At 47.2% G+C, this 18,295-nt stretch overlaps 2 protein-coding genes across 4 annotated transcripts in view; one reads left to right on the top strand and one right to left on the bottom strand.

The window, feature by feature from the left end:
- HBP1 (HMG-box transcription factor 1) overlaps positions 1–3,123 on the top strand; it is a 30,437-nt gene extending 27,314 nt beyond the window's left edge. For both annotated transcript variants that reach the window (XM_011280326.4, XM_023250251.2), the window contains exons 10-11: positions 829–970; positions 2,031–3,123. In XM_011280326.4, the coding sequence (XP_011278628.1) occupies positions 829–970; positions 2,031–2,048 (160 nt within the window). In that variant the 3' untranslated portion in view covers positions 2,049–3,123. The remainder of the gene's footprint in view (positions 1–828; positions 971–2,030) is intronic.
- Positions 2,359–18,295, bottom strand: part of COG5 (component of oligomeric golgi complex 5) — a 310,246-nt gene continuing 294,309 nt past the window's right edge. The window contains exons 20-22 of one of the 2 annotated variants that reach the window (XM_006929113.4): positions 11,686–11,812; positions 10,924–11,003; positions 2,359–4,179 (exon numbers count right to left, since the gene is read on the bottom strand). In XM_006929113.4, the coding sequence (XP_006929175.3) occupies positions 4,062–4,179; positions 10,924–11,003; positions 11,686–11,812 (325 nt within the window). In that variant the 3' untranslated portion in view covers positions 2,359–4,061. Of the gene's footprint in view, positions 4,180–8,146; positions 10,115–10,923; positions 11,004–11,685; positions 11,813–18,295 lie in introns of those variants that run through there. The other variant, XM_045052258.1, reaches the window with a different exon arrangement.

The raw sequence follows: 18,295 nt of genomic DNA, 5'->3' as shown, positions 1-18,295 counted from the left end.
AATCCCTTGTATATACTTCACACAGCATGTACTGCCTTTTGTTTTGTGTCATGAAATTAATGGTTAAAAGCTCTTCACAGAAGGAAAATGGTTTCTGTCTGCATGTTCTGGATGAGACTATTTTCTGCTAGGTTTGGGAGCAGATTAACAAATATAAATAGGAAACAGCTTCAGATTTGTCATGATGTGTTTTATCCAGTTTGACTTCTTTCCCTTTGAGTTAATCCGATTTTCTCAAGTACGAGTATCACCTAGGATTTATGTGGTGTTGTCTTAGGAGGGTAAATGGTAAGCTGTGCAGAGTTAATGCCCACCACATTTTTACTATGGTTGCATGAACGAATGGGACTTTGGTCATAACTATTTGATGGGTTATGGGTACAAACAGAAAGCAAGAATAGCTTATAATACTTCATGCTGCTGATACTGAACACTGCCTTAATACCTTAGCATCTTTAAGGAACCAATATACTAGGATAGTTCCAGTGGTAATTTAAACCATTTCTTTGAAATATTTAACTTTCTCTTTAAGCTCTGTAGGACACTGAATATTTAGCCATTTTAGATGCCTCTGGACAATTGGAAAATACTGGCAGTATTCCAGGAGGCTTTATAACTGCCAAGATTATGATGAATGGGCCCATAGGACTTGAGATTTTACTGGAAATGACTACCGTAGTCTTGGCCTTTTCCCTTCTCTCTGTTGGACAAGATTTTTGCTTTCTTTTCTTTTAACTTTCTATATCTTCCTGAAGTAGCAGCACTTGACATACATGCGTCTTATGAGAAATTCTTGCCTTCAGCATTGTGTCAATATTTATTTTACAGAGCCATAAGTGTGATCCTTGGTGATAGGTGGAAGAAAATGAAGAATGAAGAGAGAAGGATGTATACATTAGAAGCAAAGGCTTTGGCTGAAGAACAAAAACGTTTAAATCCTGACTGTTGGAAAAGGAAAAGAACCAATTCAGTATGTTTCAACAACTAGTTGCTCAAAAAGATCTTGACTTCTCCCCATAACTATACTGGCATGTTGCAGCAGTTGTTATAACCTTTAAAAGGTGGTGTTGAGGCTTTTTTTCAGCCTTTTTACACTTCACAACCTAATAATGTGTTTATACCATCATGTAAGGCAGGCTGCTTTTTTTTTTAATCACTAAGTGCCATCTACTCTTTTAGTATGGAAAGTAGAACTCTCAGACATGCTTAAGAAGTGTGTTTAGGCAGAAATATTAAGGTGGAAAAATAATTTTGGAATGGTAGTATTTCTAGTTGGGTTGAAAGATGGGTGTTACTAACTCAGTATCACACTATTAGAAATCTCTCTGATCTTGGGGTGGCATGTCTCCACAGCCTTTCTTGATTGGCAGGGGCTAAGGAGCGTGGGGCACATTAACCTTCATGGGGCCTTCTGACGTTTGCACAGAATTTCTAGATTAAAAACCTCAGGAAGGAGAAGAAATAGAAAAGCCTAGGAAGACTCTTATAAATGAGTTCATACCATAATCAACCTCAGATGGACTTAATTCTTAGAACATTTCCTTGACTAGACTAGCATCTTTTAAGTTGTATTTTTAGATCAGTGGATTAAGCGCCCGACTGTTGATTTCGGTACAGGTCATGATCTCACGATGTGTGAGATTGAGCCCCACGTCGGGCTCCATGCTGTCAGTGCATACTCTGCCTCTCCCCTGCTCGTACTCTCGCTCTCAAAGTTCAAAAAATAACAACTGATGGTAGTGGCTGAACTGGGTTTGTGAAGTTCTTCATTACCTTAGACTTCCGTGTGGTAGGACTTAGCCTGGATCCCCTTTTCTGCTCCTCCTAATCCGTCTCTTCTTGCCGTTGTCATACATTTTCTAGATGCTTAGTCATCGGGTGTTAGCAAACTTAAAAAAATCATCCCCTTTGAGAAAGTGATCTTTTTTAAACAGGAAGCTTATAAACATTCTGTTCTCTTAGTTCTCATTTGTAGAATTACTAGATATCGATTTATACACATTCACCGAGTTCTAATTTTCTCTCCACAGGGCTCACAACAGCATTAAGCCACGACGCTCGTTCTGAAGTCTGTAGTTATATAAACACTGACTGTCCATGGAAGGGCTTAAGAAGATCAAGGTGTCACCATTCGTCCTGAATTCGTGTGACCATAAGATACCGATAGCAATGAGTCTTGAAATGATTTAATAATATGAGTGAGGATTTGCTTTCTCCATTAGAGCATTAAGTAAGCTAAAACTATCAACATTGTAAACCAAATTGCCTTATTTTTCTTCCAAACTTCGTATATGTCTATCAGGTAATATAGGCTTGAAAATTGATATCCTGTGGTGCTAAAGTACAGTAGAAAGAGAGGAGAGTGTATACATGTTTTATTTTAAATTGTACAAAAGGGGAATTTAAAAATATGTAACTGCTGTTTATACATTGGCTCTTACTGCTTATTAATCTGTATTGTATACATAACGGGATGAAACAGAGCTGGGAACAGGCCTCTCCCTGAGCAGCCACCACACGCTGGGCCGTGCCAAACACGGGAGCTCTAGTCCGGCCAGTGCCAAGCGGCTGCCGGCACGTGTGGTGGGTGGATGGCGTCGGTGTCCCAACGTGAGAGCCGCCTGCTGCCGCTACCCCGGGCGTGCGGAGTCTTGCACCAGGTGGCAGCACCCATCCGTCATTTCCAGCGGAGGCCAAGCCCGGGCCAAGGTCAAGTTAGTTAATAGCATTGGGATATAGTCACTGTAATGGTGCTATTAACAGTTGACATCGTTGTATTTTTTAACTTTGTGTTCTGTATCTCCTCAGCCACGTATCTTAAATATCTTCTTTGTCATCGTATCTTTATGGTGGGGGCAGACTTTGCACTTACTGCAGTGCAACACGTGCACTTTACTTTTCCTCCAGCTGTCTGAGGTGAGAGCAAGTCCCTGGGCGAGACGCTGCTTTTGCTCTGAGCTACAATCATGGCTTTTCACGTTACTTACCAAGTGGTGTTTCTGGTTAGGAATCACAGCTGTAAAATCGATTTCAGTTCATTACACTTCTTCATGATGTTGCCCCTAAATTTTGCACACTATATTCTTGTATATTATTTCAAATAAAATGGAAAAAAATTGTTTATCTCTGACTTCTGCTGATTGAACTTGACTGAATTTGGTCACAATAACAGGTTCAGGGCATGGAAAATATATTCAGAAGTTGCTGATGGGGTTTTTAAGCATTAAAAACAAAATGTTAGTAATAGAGCAAGGACAATAGAAAAACAAGGACCTACATGACCTATTTGTAAGAATCTTTGTAGACTAAAGATTATTTTTAACTCGGTATCTTACAAAGTGAAACAGGCCCCACAGTCTTTTAATAAAATAACACACGGAGTATAAAGACAGCATGGCTCTGTCTTTATTAAAGATACACTAGAACATACCTAAACAACAGTTAACCCTACGTCTTCGCTTTGGGGTATGCCTGTGGTTCCCAGACTTCGTTGCATGTTGGAAACCACTGGGCATGTTTTTAAAAAATACTCATGCCTGGCTCCTACCCTCAGATGTGTTCCATCTGGGGTACAAATTGGGCATCAGGATTTTCTAAAGCTTCCACCGTGATTCTAGGGCCACACATTGATCTAGTGAGGACGAAGGTAAGGGGGGAGTAGCAGGGTACTTATGTAACTTGATCAGAGCCCTTAAAAAGCAGTGGGGACTTAGGATGTGTGTACACATGCAGGGGGAATCTTATGTAATGGGAAAGAAATTTCAGCTGGTCTCATAGAAAAAGCCTGGAAGGAGGGGAGTGGAAAGAAGAGTTGGATGTCTTTCTGGAAAAATCAAGCCCATGGAGTTCGAAGGTTGGTGATGACAAACCTATTTTGACATTTTATGCTACTTAAGGTAGAAGGGCTAACGAGGTAAGGCAGAAGATTAATAGGAAATATGGAGAGGTCAATTACATTCTTAAAACAGTGGATGGGAGCTGTTCTCTAGAACATGTTACTTAGGTTAGCTGCCAACCTTGAATCGGGTCAGCGCACGACGAAGAGTAAGAAATACTTCGAGTTATTCATGAAGAGCAGACATAGCTTTTTGAAGCAGCTGAACCATTATGGGATAAACTGGTGCAAATTCTTTGCCTTCTCTACTTCTTACTGACTGAACGTAGGCTTCCAAAGCTCCCCTGAAAACAAAAATGAAAACAATGTCAAAAAATGATATAAAAGATAAAACCACTTAGAGGGTACCGATATTTAAAACAAGCCCTTTTCTGGAATTGCTATGCCCAGCTCCACAGGCCACGTGGCCAACAGCCTTCAAAAATTTACTCTTACTATGGTGAATGTGGAAATCTAGGAACATTTCTGGGTCCGCATTGTGCTCAGTGGTCACGGGCTCTCTGGTCGCCAATGTTCTCAGTTTCCCTTGTCTTCCCTTCCCTGTTAGACTTGGGGAGAGCCTCCTGCAGCTTGCTTGCGCTTGTTCATGGAGCTCACAAGGGGGAGCCCCACACCGTGGAAAGGCCCAAGGGATCGCTGGGGTCATGGGCTCTTCCCCACACAGGGAACCCTGGAAGGCACGTTATATTCCTGTATTTGAGGAGAGTATGAACCCACGGGTTGTATAGCTCTTGGGCTCGGATTTTTTGGCAAATTGGGTGATGAGGAGGAGTATGTGGTCCCGGCCGGTTAAAATTTATGATGTTCTCCTGAATTCGATCTGGGAGTCCACAATTGGATCTGGGAGTCCAGAGGCCAAGTGCAGTGCTCTGCTTGCTCATCTACTCTCTGGTGGCTTTCACACCACAATGGCTGACAGGACTTGTCAAGGCAGAGGCCATATGGCCTGCAAAGCCTAAAATATCGACTATCTGGACCTTTATGGAGAAAGTTTTCCAATCTCTGAGCCAGATGGTTTAAGTGTTGGATGTTTAACTGGAGCTATAGAAAATGGTTAAAAATTTTTTCATTATTAGTCTATTTACAAGTATAATAATTTTGTCATAATCGTACTGTTGAAGTTTCACATGGAGATTAGAGTGTTTCTATGAAGATATAAGTTAATAATACCATTACTCAGCCCACATACTCAGTCTCAAGTCCCACCTACTCTGTGATTCTTAACTGGTTTTTTTGCTCCCAAACACTGAGCAGATTGCCTCTTGCTCAGATGTGTTGATTAGCGCTGGTTCTAAAGCGCCCTCCACCCCGCCAGCCACGTCACAGCCCTTGCCGCAATGCATAACTGAGTACCCAGTCTCTTATTTCTACCGTGACCTCCCTCCTGACTTGTTTCCATCTGTGTTTTGGGCAGCATGATCTGCTTTCTTTCAGGTACCGTTCAAACTTGCCTATCACACAGGCAGTCCTCCAGAATGTACAACGCCGAGAGAGAACCCTAATGGAAACTAGCGGCTCTGGGTGACGATGATGTGTTAAGGTGGGTTCATCGACTAGAACAACGGACCACCCATGGGGGACGATGTTAACGGGGGAGGCTGAGGGTGGATGGGAACTCTCTGGACCCCCCCTACTGTTGCTGGGAGCCTAAACCTGCTATCAAAAACGAAGTCTACCAAAAAAGAAAAGAGACTTGGGTGATAAAACTCCCTTAGGGTAGTGTTGTGCTCACCTTCCCCTATTTCAACAAAGGGCCCCATCATCTCCAAAGGTCTCTATCTAAAGTCCTCCTTTAATCCACCTTACAGATTTCCACACCCAAGTCCCTCCTCTCCCCTTTGCTTCTGTTTTGAATCCTGCCAGGTGGGCACCAATTACTGCTGTCGCCTCAGAGGCGGGGTCTCAGCCCCTGCTGGTGGCTCTGATGCACGGTGCCTGTCACGCGATGAATTCACAACCCACCAAGCACCAGCTTCATCATCCACCTCCCCCGACCCTGCCTGTGCTACTACTGGGTTCTAGATAGTTTGCTGTGGCCTAAAAAGACCTTCAAATCATCAGTTTCCATTGTTTGTGTTACCTACACACGTACAGAGCAGTTTCACCCCATTCATGACTCTCACCCCAACCCTGATGCCGACCCGGAGAGAGCTGGGACGTCTGTGCGAGTATCACTGAACAAAACGGTCTCTGCCTAACAAGGCAAGGCTGCAAAAGGGCTGGTTTCTCTCCGACCACGCTGACTCTCTCCTTCCTGAGACACCTTTCTCCGTCATCTTCTGAATGCTTGGAATGTCCTTCTGTGCTGTCCCTGCAGAGCCCTTTCCTAGGGGCCAGTACTCAGGCCTTCTTTTTGATACAGCCTAACTCCTGGCAGCACAGAAGAAACCACTTGGGAGTCACGAGAAATTTGTGGAAAGGTCCAGGACTTCTGCATCAACGGTTGTGGCTTCGTGGGAGCCCGCATCGCAGGCTCTGTTCGGAGTGTGGCCACCGTAGATCAGCTATGTGGAGGGAGCGGCAGGCCCTTCCTTAGGAAGCACAGCTGGTTTATCAGGCTCGGCCCCACTGCCTCACGGTGTGATCCAGGCCACCTTTCGAGCCTGTCTGCTCGTCTGCCAACTGGGAAGGACACCTAGCGCTCTTCCAGGAACACGGAGGGACCTTTCTAACAGTGCTCACTGTTCTCCCCGCCAGGCTTCCAGACAGCCTGAGGGTCTCCACGTAACCCAGCAGGTTCACACTTCCGTCAGGGCGTCATCACTTTGTACTTGAGTATCTATTATGCTGCAAGTATCTGTTCCGTGGTGAGTTTCCCTCTAAAGAACGTAACTTAGTTTGGAGGGTTGGGGCTGTTTTGTTCCTTTGTGCAGCCCCGGGACCTAGTGCTTGACAAATGCATGATCAATGAATTTTAAAAAAATGAATTAGAAATACAGGAAGATAATCCATAATGAAAGGTAATGACAAGTGTGCAGAAGAAAGTGAATAAAGGAGAAACGTGATTGTAAGATCCTCAAAAGCAGCACAGACATGAAAAATGGAATTTAATGCTCTTAGGAAATAATGTTTTGTGAGATGCCTTAGTTCATGTCAGAGCTGAACCTTAATGAAACTATTTCCTTATGAAAAAACTTACTGCTTTTAGTAATACTTTTCAAGTTGCTATGGCATCCTGGGCAATCACCCCACTCCCAAAATGTAGCCCCTGCAGATTCATACATAGAAGAGAAATCCCCCAAGGGCTCCAACTGTCTTTGAGACATGGTGTATAAATATCAGTCTAACAAATTAATGCACTGAAATGTGCAGAGACTGCAATCAGTCTGTAGTGAATGAATTAGATCCATTTTATCTAATAAATGAACCAAAAATCCACTTAGCAGTTCCATTTGCATCAAAAGGATAAGACATTATGTAAACTACACAATATGTAGGAGAAAGTTCAGAAATGAGTTTGTTTTTTTGGTATTCATGAAAAACACCATCAGAACTACGGGGAGAAAAACAGATTCAAGCTACCCTCCCACGTAAAATCAGCACAAGATTTTCAAGCAATTATTAAATAACTTCATTCGCTTGAGCACAACCTCAGCTTTCTTGGAAGTCAGGCCAGGCATTATGTAAGAGTCTCAACTCGCGTTTGTAATCAAAATAAGCAGATGGTTAAAGTTACCCTTATTGAAAGAAAAAAGTCGTTCAGGAATTGCACAATTAGTAGAGGAATGGTTTGCGGTAACATGGCAACACTGCTCAAGTAGAGGTCTTTATGGAACACAAAATTCGTTTCTGTCAGGCATGAATTATCAGTGCTTCATACTGAAATACATACATGGCTCCCAGATTTACCATGTGCCTTCCCAGGCAGGGAAGTCCCTGCCTCCCCTGGGCTCCATCCTCCCTCTTGGTCCCATCTCGGGCACCCGATCCCCAGAAATGAAGGTGCCTAGAGCCGCAGGGATACCAGGAGGAGAGACTGAACGTAACTCTCATCAACAGGGACCCCGCCGTTCTGCAGAAGCGCACAGGAGTCAGAACGGTTCTCAGCCTGCAGGCCCTGAGAGGCAGGAGGGCAAAGGGTTCAGGACGCATCTGGCACCGACAACTGTGTCATAGATGCACAGATAAAAGGTCTGACAGGCAAATAGGGCTCGTAAATGTTTCCGACACTGTAAAACAGGTGTTCAACGCAGACAGACAGAGGAAGAGCAGAGGAGGGCAGGGCTACGAGCGGAAGAGGTGCTGCTGGGCTGCAGGAATCCAGAGTTCTGCAGCACTGAGGAGCCAGTCCTCACTCAACACCCACAGAGCCACAGGCGCTCCCCCGCGGCTGTCACCTGTGTCCCTGGGGGCACACATGTCCGCGGCACCTGCCTGGTGGGGGCAGAGGACGAACAGTTTTCTCCCGCTTACACCACTTGGCCCCAGGAGTCAGTGATTAGTCTGATTTTAAAATGAATGTGACCAATATCCACTCATGCTCTAGAGAAAGCTCTGGTGTCAAAAGGAAGCAGAAAGGAAGGCGGAAGAGAGTTCATTATTTGCCACTTACTGAGCAGCAGTAACTCTCCTCGACTTGGCCTATTTATGACAACTTAACACAGTGTGCCAGGGGGAGTGCAGGGGCACGCGGCAAGGTCTGCCCCAAAAGTCAGAACGAATCTACTGACACTTAAAGAGCAATACTCACCCTGGGTTTATCCAAAGGGGAAAGGAGTTCACCCAGTGGTGCTTCAGTATGCAGGCACAAAATTAGTTTTGCAGTAACAGATAAGAGAGAACATTCTCTAGGACAAAGCTTCCCTCCTTGCCAGCAGCCTGGACTGTAGCAGGAGCATGGTGTTTTGGAATCCCCCAAGGAGGGCTCGGTTTTCTGCCTGGGGCTTGAAGGTTCTGATATCAGACATGTGCAGAGTGATGGATGGGCCTTATTTAAAAAGCATGACAGTATTTCTGAGCATGATTTTCAGTTGCTAAATATAGGCTTAGCAACAGCACTACCGATGAAATCACTCAGGAGACATTTTAAAGAGAAGCAAAACAAAACAGATTTGTGATGTACCCACAGCAGGACAACTGTCATGGATGAACTCATTCCAACTTGCTAAGAAGACAAAAATGGGCCCTGTTCAATTAACTGAATCCTGGATCCTCTGTTACCCTGTGTGCCACGGCTGAGCAAGTCTTTGAGACTCGGGGGTTAAAATCCACAAAGATGCATCAAATCTGAGTTAGGCCCAGGCCAAGTCTCCTCCACTCTAGAGTCCCGACCGAGGGCAGCTCTGACGGGCCACAGGAACCCACGGGAGACTCATGTGGCATCCTCACGGGTGAGGAGAGTCACAGACGAGCAAGGAAGAAGAGCGGGGGCCGAGGATAATCTGCTCCTTATTCACATAGGCTCTGGAGGGTCAGGGGCTCCCTGCCCCTGGCTCTGAGCTCCCAATGCCCCTCCCAGAATCCAAGGGGCTCATGTTTCTCATCAGCCCCTCACAGCTGCCTGCCTGGCAGGGTCTCTCACCAGGACGGTGGGTCCCAGCGTCAGCTGTGCTGTGGAACTGCCTTTCCCAGGTCCCAGCCCTGCAGATTTGGAGGTAGCTGAGGGTGTGGCCTGGTCACCAGGCTTTTCCAGTACTCTGTAAAGGGATCTGCCACGAGAGTGTGGTTGAGAACCACCTTACCGCATTAGCCCCACTCTGGCTCTGGGGAACCCGGCTCCTTACTCTGCACTGAGGCTCAAGCTTGCTCGGTGTGGTGGTCCCCAGACTGGCGGTGTTAGGACGCCCCAGGAGAGAGGAGAATGTTTCCAGAGCTATTTAAAAAGTACGACTGACTGAGATTCGGAGAATGAGGGTGACAGAGGAGCTGAATGATGTTGCAAAGGTTTTCTAGAGTGGCCAGTAGGTAATGGTGACACCCCGACCGAGACGGAGAGTCTGGGAGAAATGAGCAGATTTGAGAAGAGGATTTATTTTTAACACTTTGGGCTTGAGAACTGTGTGGGACTGTGAGTGACATGACGGCCAGGCTGCTGGCCTGAGGTCCCAGACAATCAAGGTGAGTCACAAGCCTGGGAGCCATGAGGACAGAGGAGATCACTAGACTCGGGGTCTAGGTGAGCTCACCTGGGGACCAAAGCACACACGGAATGTGAAAGAAAAAGAGCCAGGCACAAGTTGGGGGAGATGATGCCATTTGAAGAGCGGACAGAAGACAATTCTGCAAATGAAACCGAGGGAGAAAAAAAAAACAAAAACGACCAGACAGATTAGAACGGAAGCAGATGACAGAGGTGTCACAGAAACTCTGGAGGGAAGGGCTTCTCTTGGTCTGCTTTGTGTCCTCAGGGCCTGGCACATAGTGAACTGTTCAGTCAGTGTGGCATTTCCAGAAGGAAGTGGCGTTGACTCAACTCTAAAGCTACAGAGCGAGAAGGCAAGCGCAGCACCGTTTGGACTTGGTGACTGGAAGGCCTGTGACTTGGGAGAGAGCACTTTCAGGGGAGAACGCTGAGGGAGAGCCGCCTGATGTGTGCGGTTCCTGCGGCCGCCCCGCACCCGGGCGTCTGGGCCGAGGCTGACCGGAGGGCCGCTGGGTTTGTCCTTGTTTTCTGCTAATAACTGGATCGCGTTCGGTTACTTTTAAAAGTTTACTCCTATCTCTGCTCCACCGATTCAGTGACCGCAACACATGACAATGAAGCAGAAAATGGGGCTCTAGGGCTTTTCACTGGGGACACGGGTTTTCAAAACCAGGGCGACAGCTCTTAGGGCTATACCGGTCAGGGGACAGCACAACAGGCGACGTGAAGATGTGGAAGTGAAAGACACAGACAGCAAAGCACGTTGTGCCCAACAGCTGCAACCGCAGGGTGTCCCACACACAAGTGCCTATGCTCGCAGGCGGCCTGCTGCAAGGCGGTGCCACTGAGTGCCCCAAGCACTGCCTGGCCTCCTTCCCCTCTGCAACCCTGCCCTCTCCCACACCGTGCTGGAACAGGCAGGTGTCCCAGGGGCACATGGCCTTACCTGATAAGGAGGAGCCTGTCCTTTTCAGATGGATGGTCATCCAGCCACTGGGAGAAGCGTGCATGGGACCATTCTGCCCTCTGTAGGGTGGGAACACAGGCAGAGACAGGGTGTTCACACAGTGTCCGTCAAGGACAGCAAGTGCTGCTCAAGGATTCCCAATGTGAAATTACCCGAACACCTGCCCGCAGGAAGGCGGCAAGCCTTTGGTGCACCTTCCTGACCTCCAAGGAACCTTTCCGATTTGTCAGTTGAAGGTGGGTCAGCAGAGGAAATGGTGCCTCCATCAAAAAAGTTTTATGGGGGCGCCTGAGTGGCATAGTCGGTTAAGCGTCCGACTTCAGCCAGGTCACGATCTCGCGGTCCGTGAGTTCGAGCCCTGCGTCGGGCTCTGGGCTGATGGCTCAGAGCCTGGAGCCTGTTTCCAATTCTGTGTCTCCCTCTTTCTCTGCCCCTCCCCCGTTCATGCTCTGTCTCTGTCCCAAAAATAAATAAAAACGTGGAAAAAAAATTAAAAAAAAAAAGCTTTATGAATCAATTACTTGTGTCATTATATTTAAAGGGTGAACTCTGGCTTCCCCAGGGTAATTTCTCCACTGCTGAGAGTGGGCGCTGAGCAGTGGGCAATCTGTCACTGCTAAGGCAGAGATCCATGACTGAGGAATGCAAGAGAAGGCCAGGAACCCATTCAGTGACTGGGGCTCTGTATTTATAGACTTAGGAGGGAGAACTCACAAGAGAGTTCTGGCTTTACTTTATTACCTGAAAAGGGGATTTCAGCTCAGGGGGTGCTCTGGTGAACAAAAACTGAATAATGATGCTGAATGGAATAACATCCCCCAATGCAGGACTAGTGGCCACATGTTCATTCTTCTGGAAGATCAGGGGTCTAAGAGAAGAAAAAGCAAAAGTTATTTCACCTTGTTCAATACTGAAAGAGGTGATTTGGTAGAAGAATCTTAATAGCACGTTAGTAGAATAGCATAGTAGTTATAATAGCTAAGAGCGGGAGAATGAATAATAGCATTCGTCCTAAACTGGCTAATTCTTAGCCATTTCTTAACCACTACCCCCAATTCAGCCTGAAGAGAGAGAGAGAGAGAGAGAGAGAAAGACACACACACACACACACACACACACACACACACACACACACACATACATCCAACCTACACTCTGGCAGGCTGGCCTCCCCTGGCCTATGGGTATAACTTGACTTCAAGGTGGCTCAGCAAATTCCCCTTTTAGAGCTCATCTGATTAATAGTCTGAAATCAAAGCAGCAGTAAAGCCTTCAAACAGTTATAACCACCAACAGATACTTATCTTGATCAAAACTTCCAGCTTTCACTTTAAATAAAAATCCCTCTTTGAGCTATAACCTAGCATGGGTAAATGCAAACATGGTCTACACAGCTCTCAAAGGGCAATGATACCCCCACATGTACTAAATTATTACCTTCTGAACATCCCATCAAGATTTATGCCAGCTCCCTTCCAAAACACCACACGAATGCACAGGCAAATCTACCCCACCACCAATCACCACCAATCAAAAGGCTGGCAAGAGTAATCAGAAACTTTTATTGACCTCTCCTTGGCTGTGGGCTCTGACGGACAGGAGGTGGACAGGCCCCTCTGTAGGGGCTGAATCTCAAGAGGGAAGAGGGCAGTGGCACCTCCCGGCAGAGCAGAAATGATTCCAAAGTGTGTGAAACAGTTCTGTGCCCTGGGATCTTGCCTCACCCCATCCTAATTACCCCCAATCCACACGGGAGGCCCGCAGGACCCAGAAGACCGGCTTCTTCCTCACATCCATGTCCAGGTTTGATGTCAGAGTCACGAGTGCTCTCAACAGGCAGCCGGTTCTCAATGGATCCAGATTATTATCGGAATGTCTTTGTATTAACTATTCTGAAAATGAAATCTATCTTGGGTAGGGAGTTTTCTAATTTCAAGCATTTTATCAAGTAACGTTCTCCTATAATTTCTTTTCCATAGTCATTGTGGAAACGTTTCAGTCCGCTTGTGCTGACCATCACCAACAATCCATAAAGTTCCAGCCCAGGCCCTCCGGGGGCCACACTGAGCCCACAGCACACCTGCCGTGAACATCCTCCAGGCCCAAATGCTCTCACGGGGCCCCACGCCGCAGAACTGCACGCAGAGCCAAGCTCCTGAGAAGGTATGAAACGGTCACCGAGGGAAGTTTGGTTTTGTCTGTAGGCATCCCGGTAAGTCCTTGTGTGAATGTCTCCATCTGGGAGGGAGCTCCCAGGTTTGAACACTACCATAGCAACACCTACCACACGCGGCGTTCACAGTGTGCCAGGCTTCAATATTCCAGCACTTCAAACATTCCGGCAAACAACCCTATGAGGGAGGTACTGCTCTACCCCCATTCTACAGGTAGGGAAAACTGAGGGGTGGAGAGACCATGTAAAAGCTAGAAAAGGGAAGACTAAGGATTCAAATACAGATATCCTGGCTCTTAGTTTTGCCATGCAGACTCTTTTAGGATATCAACTACAGCAACTACTCAACATGTTTTTAGAGCAGGCAGACTTAGCGGGGAACAGAGAGCCCTGGTAAAAGCACAATTTCAATTGTCAACAACTTCTACAGAAAACCCTGAGAAAACCAATGTTTACAGGACACCATTTGAAGGACACACCATTATTTCTTAAGGGTCCCCACGTTCTCTCTGGGTCAAAGCGGACCTCCAGTCACCTGTGTACTTCAGCCGTATCACACAGTCTCTCACAGCAATATTTTCACCCGGCTTGACCTTATGTTGCTGCAGGGCAATGAGGGGACACTGACTCTGGGCCGGCACGGGGATGAGGCTGTGCCCAGTCCCGCTTCCCGCAGGCTGGAGCCCTACTGTCCCAGCAGCAAAGACAGCTTCCAGCCAAAGTCCCCAGGAGTGGCCGACATTCCCAGAAAGCTCTCTGCAACTCCAAAACCAGCTGGTGGCCACGCGGTCTGCTTTGCTGTGCCAGTGGCAAGGCCGCTCCTGTGAGCTGTGGGGAAGGGTCCTTGCACTGGGTCATAGGCTCATCCTGCAGGTCTGGCATGCCTGACAGCTGCTGTGAGGGACGCAGGGAGACAGGAGAACGCACGCCTTCCCCTCACTCCCTGCCTCTCTGGTCCTATGAGGCTCTCCCCTTGCCCCAGGAAAGCTCACTCTGCCCGTGCCATCTGATTTTGACAGGATTCACCTTGAACCCAGGTTCGTGACAGAAGGAGACCCTGGGGGACCAGTCCTGTGTGACAGGCCTTGACATAGGGAAGAGCAGCCATACAGAATCCTTTCTGCCTCTATTACAGGACGACGACCGAGAATTTTGGTCCCTGCGTCTCTCAGTGCTCCATATATGATGTCCCAGGTATAGGTGATTTACAATTCTGTACCAATGAGCACAGAGAATTCTCTTAAAATTCATGTATTTCCTTCCTCCTGAAAATGACAATTACATAGCTGAATGGGATTCTCTTTTACCCCAGGGGGTTTAAAGTCAAATATGAAACATAGCTACAGCAATTAAATTGCTTTCATGGTTTGAATACTGTTTTTTAATTTCTTCAATCTATTTTTTATTTTTTTTAATGTTTATTTATTTTTGAGAGAGAGACAGAGTTGGGTGGGGGAGGGGCACAGAGAGAGAGGGAGACACAGAATCTGAAGCAGGCTCCAGGCTCTGAGCTGTCAGCACAGAGGCCGACGCGGGGCTTGAACCCAGGAACTGTGAGATCATGACCTGAGCTGAAGTCGGACATGCAACCGACTGAGCCGCCCAGGTGCCCCCCCTTCAATCTGTTCTTGATGCACACTGAGGACGATACCGGGGTGGAAGGGCATGAGGACAGCACGGAGGGAGGCTTGCAGGTGACCCACTCGGTGGTTGCCGGCTGATGTACCTTTGTAACCAGGCATGATGAGAACCGGCTCGCACGAGCCCGTCTGCTCATCACCTGTCCCTCTGTGGCTGTGAGTCTCAGCAGTTATTTTTCTGCCAAGACCCAATCTCCCACTCTAGCCACTACAAGGACTGCCACACTGGATCTGATTCCACACTATGCATCACTGACATAATTACCTGTACACATCAAAGGCAGACATTTTACTCATGGTGCTTGTTTTAAGAGTCTGAAAGAACACAGCATGAAAACTTCCCTTCTCCCTGACTCCAGGTGGAATCTGAAACACTGGCAAGTTAAAAAATAAATCACCATCTGAGGTGACATGAGGAACAAAAGGAAATTAATTAAGGTGTTATAAAACGCAGTTACCCCAAATGCCACAGCATCATTCTTCGAGAACACGCTAAACAGAGCAGCACTTTCAAGGTTAAACTTTACAGACAGCAGGCAGTCCTCATTAATCAGAAGTATTAGGTCCCATTAGAAGAAGCACTCTTTCCAGTAGGGGGTCTCCACGCCAAAAGGACTTCCAGCTGGGGGGCTGCTGGTCCTCCGTGGAGGCCAGTGATGAAGTGAAGGGACACTGCTGTTCCCGCATCCACATGCAACATCGGCAGCAGCCCATGCCACCTGCCACCCCTCACTGCAAACTTCCTTTTGCTCAGGGGCCTGGGAAGGTGGCAAGACCACCGAGAACACACAATGACATCTGGAAACAGCAGAGAAATGAGAGTGGAGGGGAGGGAACACTCTTGCCCCTGCACAGGGCACACGAGGGTCTGGCCTTCTGGAGAGGGGAAGAGAACGGTGGAGGCCTGCAGGAGGGGTCAGGGTGCTGTGGCAGAAGGGGCCATGGGGGTCCCAGGAGAGAACAAAGCAGGAGGCTGAGGGTTGCAGGTGGGTCAAGACTCAGAGTAAAGAGGTTAGAGAACTCTTAGCTTCCTTTCTTAGGATCTAGATGTCATGAACCCCAGCAGCCCAGGCGGGAAAGGAGGCAGGGTTTCAGGAAGACACCCTCCAGAAATAAAAGTGTACATTTGGCTCAACGTTCTTCGGGCATGTCCTAGAAGCCTGTACACAGCAGACGACAGTGAGATGCAGCATTCATAACAAGAGGTCACCACTAAAGCGAGGAGTTTAGATTCACCTGAAACTGGCATTTTCCTGGATGATTTGTATATGCATTCGGATGCTATTCTAGAATCAGAGTGAAAACAAATGGGAACTTCTGGAATAAGCTCTGGGGTGTAGCGGTTACAAGCACAGTTGGGGATCAGGCAGCCCTGGGTCTGGAAGGCAGATCTGGAATTCCCACAGGACTTTCAGACAAGCAGCCCCAGCATCAAGGCGTCCTGGGAGTCACTCCTGACTTGTGTCTTTGTGAAGGTCAAATGGTGGAGTATCAGTGAAACACTTAGCACACAGCCTGAACACGCAGTCAGTGGTCAAATACGGACCGCAATAAAAACAATAATCAGCGAAATACCCATCCCTCCACACTTAGCAGCGTGCTCCCAGCACTGCCAAAGTATTGGCAAACAGCAAACCAAATCCAGCCCAGGATGTGGCTGCCTTCTGGCTACAATGTGGAAATCTGAAACTCGGAGGAAAGAATCCAGAAACCCTGGGGAAGTAGTTACTTCATGGGATGGATTAAGAACCCCAGATTCACAAGTGAAAAGAAAAGAACACATTTGGGGGTCCTGGTGCTAAAAATGGAAGCTTTCATTCTACAAACATGCGGGCGTGGAGGGGAGAATTCCAAGCAGCAGGACAAACTGCAGACACAGCAAACTCTCACCACGCCTACAGGTGAAACCAGCTGACGGGAATTCTATACTCCAAGGTTACTGATGGTTTCCTTCTCCAGCCCCTCAGGCCAACAGGTCCCTCATGGCAGCCTGTCTCCTGGTGGCTTCTGGCAGAGCACGCCGTGGACATAATCCAGGGGCGACACTGTGCCCTCCAAAGCAAAGGTGTTGGGGCCTGGGTCTGTGTCCCTGAGCTGGTAAAAGCACGAGGTCCCTGTTCCGTCCCTTGCGTCACTAAGGTCTGCACTGAGAGTGCTTCCAGGCCCCTGGCCAAGTGGAGCTAGGGTAACCACCCTTGTAAACCCCACTTAGGGGACAATGCCCTGCTGCAGAGGGATGGACAAGGATGTGTCTCGAGTGGAAACACAAATCACCCAAGGGCAAATCCCTAATGTCAGCAGCTTCCTGAGGCGTCATTCTGTCCTGGGGAAGAAAAAATTCCTGCCTGGAAAACTCTAAAGGAGACAGTAAAATGTAAATGTATGCAAGAAGTTTGCTGGCTTAATTCAACAGTCCACTACTATTACCGTCAAGAAGCAAGCACCCTGCAGCAGATGGCATCCATCACGGGGGAAAAATCCATAAGGGCGCGCGCGTGTGTGCGGGTGTGTGTGTGTGTGTTGGGTGAGGGGTGCTGCACTGGGGGTCTGGCTGGCACTGTCACTCTCCCTCGCAAAAAGGCCACTGCATGGGGCCTGCCGCCCTCTCCTGTAGCCACCACCTCTGATTCAGATGTAGGCCAACCTGGCTTTTCGTTGCAAGGCCGCCTATTTTTCTCACCCCGCTCTCCTCCTTACATGATGTTTTACAGTATTTTATATCATTTTTTAGCTTCTTTGTTATTTTTAAGTGGGAATAACACTACAAGAGGGACTTTAAAACTTTTCTAACTACAAATATAGAACCACCAAGGCAAAAACCATGAAAAATATAGAAAACCTCTAAAGGGAAACTTACCAGTGACAATCCATCAAAAAAATGTTGTTTATCCTTCTTGACTTTTCCTCTCCATACATACACTTATTATTTTAAAAATAGCAGGGATTATATCATATATACTGTTTACTAGCCTGTTTTTTTTTCATTTTGTGATGCATTACAAAGTTTTTTCTCATATTATTAGCTACTAACCAACACTATGAATTGTTAATGGCGGCATATATTTGATCCTATTAGTGTGGCAGATTATTTGGCCAACCTCCACTGACTGCCACTGAACTGGTTCTGACTGAACTGGTGACTCATGGGAGGAGACCCATGAATGAGAGTCAAGGTCAGTCATGTGCATGGCCCCTCATCACAACTCCCAGCACAGATGACAGAATTAACAAGAGCGGGCCCTTCCATTCCAATTGCTCAGGACTAATTGTGGAGAAAAGACAGACATCTAACACATGTTTTCAGAGAGGCAAGTAGAGGGCTGACATTAGGGATACTGGAACAAAGATTACTCGGTACTGAATCTCTCCTCTCTAGGGAAAGACTGTGTAGGACCCTCCACACAGGTAAGCTTTACTTAAGTCAGTCTCTTCCTATGACAACAGTAAAGAAACCAGGGCTTTCCCAACAATGTTTACAGACAGAGGTAAATGGCATGTACTGGTGTCTCTCTTCCCAAAGGATGGGCCCTAAAACATT

The sequence above is a fragment of the Felis catus genome, chromosome A2 (assembly GCF_018350175.1).
Source record: "Felis catus isolate Fca126 chromosome A2, F.catus_Fca126_mat1.0, whole genome shotgun sequence".
NCBI lineage: Eukaryota > Metazoa > Chordata > Mammalia > Carnivora > Felidae > Felis > Felis catus.
This window is presented reverse-complemented; position numbering and strand designations above follow the sequence as displayed.